At 32.0% G+C, this 10,923-nt stretch overlaps 2 protein-coding genes across 2 annotated transcripts; both read right to left on the bottom strand.

The window, feature by feature from the left end:
• Window positions 1-5,887: 5,887 nt before the first annotated feature.
• LOC110618055 (ethylene-responsive transcription factor ERF107) lies at window positions 5,888-7,365 on the bottom strand. Its single transcript, XM_021761075.2, has 2 exons — window positions 7,125-7,365; window positions 5,888-6,984 (listed from the first exon to the last, which is right to left on the bottom strand). The coding sequence occupies exon 2, from the start codon at window positions 6,753-6,755 to the stop codon at window positions 6,117-6,119; it is 639 nt and encodes a 212-aa protein (XP_021616767.1). The 5' UTR covers window positions 6,756-6,984; window positions 7,125-7,365; the 3' UTR covers window positions 5,888-6,116.
• A 529-nt stretch (window positions 7,366-7,894) lies between these two features.
• Window positions 7,895-9,188, bottom strand: LOC110616467 (ethylene-responsive transcription factor ERF105). Its single transcript, XM_021758826.2, has one exon. It carries the CDS (start codon window positions 9,001-9,003, stop codon window positions 8,146-8,148), a length of 858 nt encoding a protein of 285 aa, XP_021614518.1. The 5' UTR covers window positions 9,004-9,188; the 3' UTR covers window positions 7,895-8,145.
• Window positions 9,189-10,923: the final 1,735 nt, after the last annotated feature.

Raw genomic sequence — 10,923 nt, 5'->3', positions numbered from 1 at the left:
GGTTTAGTGAAAATCTCAGTAAATTGAGTAGTTATGGAGATAGAAAATAATTTAATAACACCAATTTGCACTTTTTCCAACAAGATGATAATCAAATTCAATGTATTTTGTGCGTAAATGAAAAATAGGATTAGCAGCAATGTGGAGAGCACTTTGATTATCAAAAAAACCATTTCATGAATTAGTAAGTAACCGGTAATCATGAAGCAAATTAGTTAACAATTGTAATTCACAAGTAAGAGCAGTAAGGGCTCAATACTTAGCCTCAGAAGAGAAACGAGAAATTGTGTGTTGTTTCTTGGACTTCCATGTTATCAAGGAAGAGCCGAGAAAGACACAAAAGCCAGATACATATCTTCGAATGTCAATACATCCAGTCCAATCAAAATCACTAAAACTTTTTAACTAAAGATTAGATGTTGCAGAAAAGAAAATACCAGAACCTGGACAACTCTTAATATATCTTAGAATCTTGTGAGCTATCTGCAAATAAAAATCAATAGAATATCATAGGTACTGACTTAATTGTTGAACAAAATAAGTAAGATCAGGTCTTGTAGTAATAAGATATAATAATCTGCCAACAAGTCTTATATATATAGAAGGATAGGGCAAAAGAGTGCCTTTGTCCTTTTAAAGTTTAAGGATACTGCTCATCGGTGTCGGAGCAAGTTTGGAGGTAAGGTAACCTACATTAGAAAGAATATCTAAAACATATTTTCTTTGATTAAGTACAATACCCTTGGAAGATCCGACAATCTCTAATCCCCCCAAAAAAAAAATTTAAGGTTTCTCAAGTCTTCAATTTTGAAGGAAGTGTCATGAAAATCTTTAACAAGTTGTATTTCTTTCATATCATTGCCAGCAAGGATAATGTCATCCATATAGACTAATAGAGCAGTAAAAGAAGAAGAATTGTGTTTAATAAAAAAAAGAATAATCAGATTTACTCTGAATGTAATCAAAATTAAGTAAACCAGTAGAAAGTTTGGAGAACCATTGTCTGCTAGCTTGCTTGAGGCTGTACAAAAACTTGAGGAGCTTGCAGACTTTATTAGGTGTAGTAGTATAAAAACCAGGAGGCAAAATCATATAAACTTCCTCTTTAAGATCTCCATGGAGGAAAGTATTATTAACATCCAATTATTGAAGATGTCAATTATGTACAATAGCTAAAGCAAATAAAAGTCTAACAATAGTCATTTTAGCCACAGGTGAAAAAGTATCAAATAAATCAATACTTTCTGTTTGGGCATAATCTTTTGCTACAAGTCGAATCTTGTATCTTTTAATAGTTTCATTAACTTTGAGTTTGATTTCCTAAACCCATCTGCAACCAATGGGATCTTTTCCTAGTAATAAATTAATGAGAATCCAAGTTTTATTTTGCTCAAGAGCAAGAATTTTAGCTTGCATAGTTTCTCTCCAAAAAGTAGATTGACTCAGCAATAGTAGAAGCAAATAAAATAGAATACTTATTGGAGGATGAAAGATGATCATAGGAAAGAACTTGAGAAAGAGGGTGAAAAATATTAGAAGTAACAATTGGAGAGACAGATTTAAGTAAATGACAATGATAATCCTTTAAGTAGGTAGGAGCAGTTTTATTTCAAGTGGACTTTCTAAGAATAACAGGAATTGACTGGTGAAGAACAACATGCCCAAAAGAAGGAGAGTGAGAAGGGAAATAATCAGAATCAAAAATAGTATAATCTTGAGGTAAAACAAGATCAGTTCGAGAGGAAGGACCAGGAGTGTGTTTGTCATTAGGAAAAATAAATTCATAAAACACCACATTTCCAGAGAAAAAAAAATTTTCTAATGGACAAATCAAACAACACAAAACCTTTAACATCAGCCTTATATCCCCAAAAAATACACTTTCTTACTCGAAGATTAAATTTTGTCCTAATTGCCGTAAGAGTAGCAGCAAAATATAAAGAGCCAAATACTTTTAATGAAGACAAATTAAGAATAGAACCATGAAGCAAGTCATAAGGAGATTTATTTGCAAGTAAAGGTGTAGGCAATCTATTACTAAGAAAAATAGAATGTACAACTGTATAAGACCAAAATATCTTTGGTAATTGAGTTTGGAAAAGTAAAACTCTAGCCACATTCAAGATATGTTGATTCCTTCTTTCAACTATGAAATTTTTTTTGTAGAGTTTCTACGCAACTAGTTTAATGAATAATACATTTTAAAGCAAAAAACTAAGTCATAGCAAATTCAAAATCATTATCACTTTTGAAAATTTTAAGTTTTATTTTAAATTGTATCTCAATAAAATTAACAAAAGACTGGATTAAAAAAGAAGTTTCAGATTTATGCTTCATTAAGAAAATTCAAATATGCCTATAAAAATCATCTACAATGGTTTAAAAAATCTGTCCATAAATAGAAAGAACCTTAAAAGGCCTCCAAATATCGGTATAAATTAAATCAAATAGTGCAGAGGACTTAAATGCACTTACAGAAAAGACAATCTTTTTTGTTTAGCATAATGACAAGTATCACAAATTTCATTATTTAAAGAAGTCATATAAGAGTGTGTATTCCGAATAAAATGCATAACATTCATAGAAAGATGTCTTAATCTAAAATGCCCTATATCAAAAGTTGTATTAGAATTTTTTTCAGCAAAATCTATGTTACAAGTATCTATGGATAACAAAGCACTGTTAACAGATGATGAAACAGGTTCCATCAAGATGCTCAAGTAAATCAATATTCTTTAATGTATTCTGCTCCTATATAACATATTTATTGTAACGAACAATAAGCATACATAAAAAAGAAAAAGTTAGTTTAGTCACAAAAATAATATTGAAAGTAAACTCAGGTATATATAAAACTTCAGATAAAACGAATAATTTTGAAAAATAAATGATCCTTGAAAATTAGCAGAAACACTAATACCATTTGGTAGCTTAACATGCATGCTTAATTTTCTTATATGTCATAAAGTGAGTAAGAGAAAAATATATATGAATAGTTGCTCTAGTATCCAAGATCCAGGATTCATAAGAAGATAAGGAAAGAAAGAAAGAACAAGAGAAAAAAAAAACTTTTGGAACAGAAAAAAAGAACTCTCAGGAAAGAAACTTCATGTGGAAGAAAAACTCTCAGGACGGAAAGAAAAATACTCGAAACGAAAAGAAAAACTCTTAGGACAGATGAGAGAAACTTCGCGAGGGAAAACTCTCGTAACAGAAGAAAAACACTCGAGACGGATAAGAGACTTGGCGTGAAATAAAAGACTTGGATCAGAGGTCAAAAAGCAATTTTCTTTCTCAAAATAATGGAGTAAAAAATACTCAGGATGGATGAAAGATTTCGCATAGGAGAGAAGACACTTGTCAGAGAACCGTTTTCTTTCTCGGAGGAGAGAAGACTCAAGACAGAGGAGAGAAGACTTGGAACGAAAGAAAAAAAAAAATTTTTTCTTGAATAGTGAGAGTAATTATTGCTCTAATATTATATCAATATTACTTAAAAAAAAATATTTCTCGCTATCATAAATATTTTGAGAAGTCTTATATTTATATACAATTCAAGAAAGAAAAATAACTAACCATTCTAAAATAATTTATAAAAACTAACCCTACTATTACATAATAATCTATAAAAACTTCCTATATTATTTTAAAAATAATTATTTTTTCTTATTTCTTTTATAATTGAATCTTTTAATAAACGTTAATCACCGTGGCCCAACAACCTCAATAGACCTCCATAGAGGTCTAGGTAGGGGTGAGCATTCGGTCGGTTCGGTTCAAAATCGAACCGAACCAAATAAACTGAAAACCGAAATTTTAGTTTATATGAAAACCGAACCGAATCGATTTTGATCAGAAACCGAATCGAACCGAACCGGTCTGATTCGGTTCGATTCGGTTTGGTTTGCTCGGTTTCGATTTTTAATATTTTTTTAATTTTTTAAACTTTATTTTTAGTATTTTAAAATTTAATTAAAATATTTTAATTTTAATATAATTTAATTTCTCTATATTATTGAAAAAACATATTATTATTCCTAATCGGTTCGGTTCGGTTTTTTCGGTTTTTTTCTGATCAAAACCGAACCGAACCGAAATAACCAAAATTTCTAAAATTTAAAACCGAACCGAACCGAAATATATAAAAAATCGAACCAAATTTTCAAATCGATTCGGTTCGGTCGGTTTTTTCGGTTTGAACCGGATTCTGCTCAGCCCTAGGTCTAGGCATAACCTGTTGGCAAGACCCACTGACCCTCACCTTAAGGCCATGATACTGATGGTCCACCTTTAAATCCAAAAAATAGACAGCATTAATGACAGTCACAGTTTTATTATCTGTACAAATTTAGATGACGACGCCCGTTGGAGTCTTTGTCCTAAAACTTGCGAGTTGCTTCATTTACCACTGCTTTTGTAATGTTTCGTTTTCATGTATCATACTGTACATGAAGTCGTACGGATTTGGGAAACAAAAAGCTTCAGCAATTGGATCAAGCAAGGCAAGGGACCCTCCACTCGGTGCAACTTGTTCATCAATTCTATTGCTTCCTCTAGATGCAAATGTATTAATGATCAAGTGGGATGAGTAAAATACAACCTTCTTTGATAGCCAAGTTCCAAGAATTTGGCAACCCATCAATTCTTTGGCCCACTTGAGTCTTGACTTTTATGAATCTGCAAGTTGACTTGAGCTTCAGAATTTGTTAATGGGTTAGAGACTCCTCAAGCTTTTTGGTTAAGGCATTTCCAGTTGCTATTTAGCAATTAATGATCGCCATTGAAAGATTGTGACTTGGAAATTGGAATACTTGTCCACTCTGTGTATTAAATTCATTATGCACAAATATTGGCACCACCAAATCACGAACGAGGTCGTTTCATGGATTCCTTATCCAACAGCTTACCCCCTAAGCCCCTCCCCCTCCCCACACACCCACCCAAATTTTGTCAAAATCGAAAAATACTTATTTAGACAATATTTATAATATAAATATATACTGAAATTTACATAAAATTTTATATATTTATATTCATATTCATGTAAATTCTGAACTAAATAAGAATTACTTAAATAAAAAAGAGAATTGGAATAATTTGGATACTTTTAACAAAAATTACTTACAAAAAGTTAATCTTTTATATTTTTTTTTCCTTTCATAAGATTACAGTAGCAAACTTGTAACAAGTGATCTACTAGTCAAGCGAAGACCAATAAAGTCAAGATTGAAGAATTGTCTTGAAATACTTTTCTTTTCCCTCCTACTTATATAGCAAAAAGATGGGTAATAATTGAGCATGCATGCTTTAATTGTCTTGGAAAAGTAAGTTCATATGTCAATATATTGCTATAGTAGTAGACTTTATGTGGTAGTTGGTCTGTTATTTTCAATTTAGATACGTAATTATAATCAAAATTATATTATTAAGTTTAATGCAAACTTTGAAAGAAAAAAATTTTATTATTTCATTATTTAATTAATTTAATGGCTACTTGATTCATTTATTTTCATTGCTTATTTTTCTAGCGTTGATTATAAATATTAAAATTTGGAGAATTAAATTATTATAAATATAAAATTTAAATAACTAAATTATTATAATTTAATGTATCTAATTTGATTTATTTTAGAAGTTAAAATTATATTGAATTAAGTCTGACTCAAATTTAATATAGTATCGGAGCCTTACATCTGATGTTGGACATTTTTCATAAATGTGTCATGTACCGATACAAATTATGGGCGTAAGTGAGTGGGTTGAATCACACATCCATTATAAAAAGAGGTAACGTGTCTCTTAGATAGATCATAGAAACTCTTTTAAATTAAATTTTAAGATGAGTTAAATTCGAGTCAAATTTAACCGAAATTACCCAAAATATTACTTCAAACAATGTATTACAAAACAAGGGAATGGAAGGTTTCCAAAAATTTTACAATGTAACACTGAATGTATGTATTTGTGGATAATCATTGGTAGTGATAGATTCTTCATAGTTCTGATCAATCATCGTTAATGTTACAACTCTACACTTTCACCGATCATTTGTTAACACTTCAGCAATCGGTTTTGTTGATAACGATGACACTTGCTCCTCAAACTTCCCTTATCCTTCAATCCAAATTCCAATCTACCGATGACAATTCACCGGAATCCTGCGTCACTTCCGCTCTATCTACTGTCCTTCTCTTCCGACCGGCTTTCGCTGGAGGATCAGCCCGTCCAGCCTCCAAAGGAAAATTCAGGATGGCCTTTCTGCCTCTCAATCTGAATGCAGCAAAGTCATAAGCTTTTGCAGCATCTACATCACTATCAAATGTTCCTAACCAAACCCGACTCCCCTTCCGGTTGGGGTCACGTATCTCCGCCGCAAATTTCCCCCAAGGTCTTCTTCGTACCCCTCTATAATGCTTGCTCTCTTCTTCATCAGTAGGCTTGGGGTCCGACAGAGGTTCTTCTGGTGGAGAATGCTTAAGCGAAGCAGGAGGCTCCGGAGATGTTAAGTCGACAAGTTCAATTTTCGGTTGGAAATTGCAGGTCCCAATGTGGCCAGATACAGGGGAGTTGGATTCTGAGGCGGATAAAAAATCGTAGTTCTCAAGTTTGATGGGTCGGAGTATGTGAGAGTGAGTGGAGATATGGGAGTCAAGATCAGTGAAAAAGACTTCAGTGGAAGTGAAGTCTCCAAGAAGATGCTGTCTAATACACTCTAGAGCTGAGGATTCATCTGGAGAAGCAGTTGGCGTCGCCATTTCTGTAACTCCAAAAAATGAGAAAAAAATATGGATATTGCGGAAGTGGAGGTGAGAAAGAACTGAGTTTACTTCTGAAACAGCTGATGCAGAAGTTAAATATCAAGTGGGAGTGATCAAATCTGTTGGTACCCATCAATGCACACGGTTTTAACAATGGTTTTTCGATTGTCTTATCCATCCTCATTAATGGGAAATTTTTAAAACCAAGTTGCGCTGGCTGGCTGTCCTGGAAAAAAAAATCATCAGGCATTATTAGCTCTGGCATTTATGATAAGATTAAACCTCAACAAGTTGCAGTTCTTGGGCTTGGCATTTACTACTAGTTACTACAGTAGAAGCCATGCATGTAAATGAAACATGTCCTACCTAGCAAGATGCGGCTGTGTCCTGGGGGTCCATTACAATTTTGCAACTAGTTTTGCCACCAAAGGTCACTCTTTTTTTTTTGGGAAAGACTTTTGTACCATTCCACATAAAAGTGGGGATGACCATAAAAAATATCACATGAAACTCATATCTACAGTGAACTGAATACATATAAGAATTTTCATTCTCTATGACCCTCCTCGGATATAAGTAACAAATTGGTAAGAAATTTTGCCAATCCGACAGAGTCACTCACGTCATAAGCACAATTATTAACCGAATTTTTCTAAAATATCAATCCACTTGCTGATGAGGAAAACAGACATGATATTTCAATCCAGTTGCAGGAAGACACAACCCCACAATATCATCAAATCAAATCTTAATCCAAGTAATGCATTATTTTTGCCGACCCAGATGAGTAATTTATTCTCAATTAATTGGAAGAAAGCCATAGTTTGCAAATAAGTTGGTTAAACTGCCTGTGCTAGTAGGCTTCTAATTTCTAATTTCAACATTTCGAACCTAGCACGAAACAATTATTTATAGGAAAAAGAAAAAACCAGCACGAAAAACAGGTCTTGATTCAGAACACTTGATCTTAATTTTAATTAAAAAAATTAGATATACAAATATTTAATGAGAAAAATTAATAATTTTTTTAAAAATATATTCAAATACTAAGTAATAATTCTCCACATAAAAAATTAATTTTCTTTAATTTCTCCAAAAGAATTAAAGATCTCAATTTAAAAGGTAAAACGAAAAAGTAGATAAACAAATTATTATTATATAAATTAAATCAAAGAACTAATACAATCTCGCAATCTATATTTTTTTTCAACAAACCCAAAGGTAAATGCTTGTTGCGCCATAAATCCCTATTTATACACACACATACAGCTGATTACTACCCCTAAATTTCCTAATTTCTATTTTCTAGGTCATCTGAGTTTCTTTTTACCAGACTTAGTAAAAACCCGAACAAGCACAAGCCTGCAACCCTTCTGCCTTCTCAATCTCACACAACCATGACCCTAGAATATCCAATTGAAGGGTGTGGAGATAACGGCGATAACGGCGGCACACTAAATATCCCCATCACGTCCCCGTCCCAGAACCCCTTCCAACTCGACGGCGTTAAGGGATCCGTCGATTGTGGTGGCTTGCCGTCCCTCTCCGGCGAAGGATTTTCCGTCTTTACCACCTTATTTCTGCTGCTTTCGAAGCTCTCTGTTACCTCAATCTTCCTTTTCTTGGAATCATTATTATTATTATTATTATTATTATTATTATTATTATTATCTGTAAATTCAGATTCCTGTCTGGAATTGAAATTTCCAACTTCAAGAGGGAAATTCAGTATTGCCTTGCTTCCACGCAATCTAAAGGCAGCACTATCATAAGCTTTAGCAGCTTCTATGGCGGTATCAAATGTCCCGAGCCATACACGAGCACCTTTCTTATTAGGATCACGAATCTCCGCTGCATATTTCCCCCAAGGCCTACGCCGGACTCCTCTGTAATGCTTTTCTCCACTAGAATCACTCGGCTGCTGAGGTGGGATGGCCTTCAAGGTTGCTGGAGGAGGTATGGATATGTTACTCATAGCTGGTTTCCTCTGGCTAAGAGTCGAAGACTTGAGTGTACTGTTGGAGTTTTGAACCAGCTGAGGCTTGCTGAGTTCCATGTGGTGTTTGTGGGATTGCTGAGGCTTCAAGCAATCAAATTCTTGGGATTCAGTTCTAAATAAGACAGGGGAGGAGTTGGGAAAAGTATCAAGATTAGAGATGAAGTCCAAGTTATCATTGGAAGCAGAGTCGGTGAAGAGGTATTGCCTGATAAGCTCCAAGGTTGAAGCTTGGCCTGAAGAAGCCATGAGAGAAGTCTGTCTGTTTCAGAAATCCCAGGAAGAGGTGGTGAGAAAATGAAGATTGAGAGGAGGGGATTAGAAGAATTAATTGAGTGGAAAATAGGGAGTGAGAGGAGATATATAGAGAAATGGGGAGAGATAGAGATAGGGTTTCGTGTGAGGTTCATGGGAGGTGAGGAGGAAGCATCGTTGAGTGGAAAATTTGGAGTACTGACTTTGTGGGTCTTGGAACTTTTGTTGTCTTTTAGTGGAGATTATTTTTTATGTAATAATAGTGCTTTGAAGTTACACCGAGGTTCCGGGCTTCTTCGGTGAAACACATAACATTACATTATCATCAGCCTGTCGTTAAAATTAAGACTTTTAATTTTAAGTGGTGAGTCCTTTTTCTAATACTTTTCAACGTTACGTGTGCGTAAGGATACGTAAAACATGTTTGATAAGACAAGCAAGGTGATTAATTTAATTCCATCAGGTTTAGGAGTTTAGGATTTTTTGTTTTTGTTAACTGCAAATGATCTGCATTATGAGGCTCAACATTGGGCAAGTTTACCGACGGTTGGTGTTTCTTTTTGGTTTTGTTTTTCCGTTTTTTTGGTCTTTTGCAAGTCTTCCGCAGTTGATTGGTGGTGAGATTTAGTTCCACACATGTCTGCTGTTGTGCCTTCTATTTCCTCCTGTTGTGTTGTGTCTTTGGTAACTCAAGTGGTCGAACAGTGGCTTGGAGAGAGGGTGGGCAATAGTATCACTAGAAAATCTGTGAGAATAATAACGAATATTAGTAATATATTTAAATTCGTTAAAATTATTTATAAATTTAATAATTAATTTTAAAATTTATTATTAAATTAATATAATATTAATAATAAATTTTAATCTATTAATAAATTTATTATTAAATGGATTATTAAATAAATAAATTACTTAAATAATAAATAAATAAAATTGTAACTAATTAAATAATAAATTACAATCTATTATAAAATTAATAATAAATTTAATCTGTTACTATTTTTTAATAAAAAATTAACTCTTTAATTTTTTTAAATTTTTTTTCATTTAATAATAAATATAATTCGTTAAATTTCATCATCCGTTATTAAATTTAAAATATAAGATATAGCGTTTATAATTTAAAATTATCTTTTTTAATTTAATAAAAAAAATTGATTATTAATTTCAAAATTAGTAATCCATTAAGAAATTTAAAATTTAAAAAATAATATCACTTTTTATTTTTAATTTTTTTAATTTAAAAGCATATTTAATCCATTACTAAATTTCTTACTAATTCATATTTTTATACACCCACACCCACAGTATCTCACTTCCTCATTTCATTTATTTTATATTTTTTTACCTTATTTCTTTATTTTTCTCAAATATTATTTTCTTCATCTAATTACTAACTCTATTTTTTCTTCCATTTTATTTTTTTTCCATTTTTTTCATTTTCTTCGATCTTCTGTCATTTTTCATCTTTCTTTTTATCTCTCAATTTTTATTTATTTTTTCTATTTTCTTTCCTTTTCTTTCATTTTTCCTCCACTTTCTATCATTTTTCATTCTTTTTTTTTCATTATTCTTTCATTTGCTTTCTTTTTCTCTCATATTCTCTAATTTTTTTCTTTCATTTTTCCTCCACTTTCTATCATTTTCCATTCTTTTTTTTTCATTATTCTTTCATTTACTTTCTTTTTCTCTCATATTCTCTAATTTTTTTCTTTCATTTTTTTTCTATTTTCTTCATTTTCTCTTTTTATTTTCTTTTTTTTCTCTTCATCTTTCTCTCACTTTATTCCATTTTCTTTTCTTTTTTATACTTTTCTTCCTTTTTTCTCATTTTCTTTAATTTTCTCCTTTTTCCTTACTTTTCTTTATTTTTATTATTTTTCTTCTATTTTCTTTCTTTACTTATTTTCTCTT

This window comes from Manihot esculenta, chromosome 6, assembly GCF_001659605.2.
Source record: "Manihot esculenta cultivar AM560-2 chromosome 6, M.esculenta_v8, whole genome shotgun sequence".
Lineage (NCBI taxonomy): Eukaryota > Viridiplantae > Streptophyta > Magnoliopsida > Malpighiales > Euphorbiaceae > Manihot > Manihot esculenta.
Note: the sequence above shows the minus strand (reverse complement) of the source record. Positions and strands in the feature narration are given on the sequence as shown.

Coding starts and splice junctions, on each gene's coding strand:
- LOC110618055 (XM_021761075.2), bottom strand. CDS start 6,755: ATGGCGACGCCAACTGCTTCTCCAGATGAATCCTCAGCTCTAGAGTGT.
- LOC110616467 (XM_021758826.2), bottom strand. CDS start 9,003: ATGGCTTCTTCAGGCCAAGCTTCAACCTTGGAGCTTATCAGGCAATAC.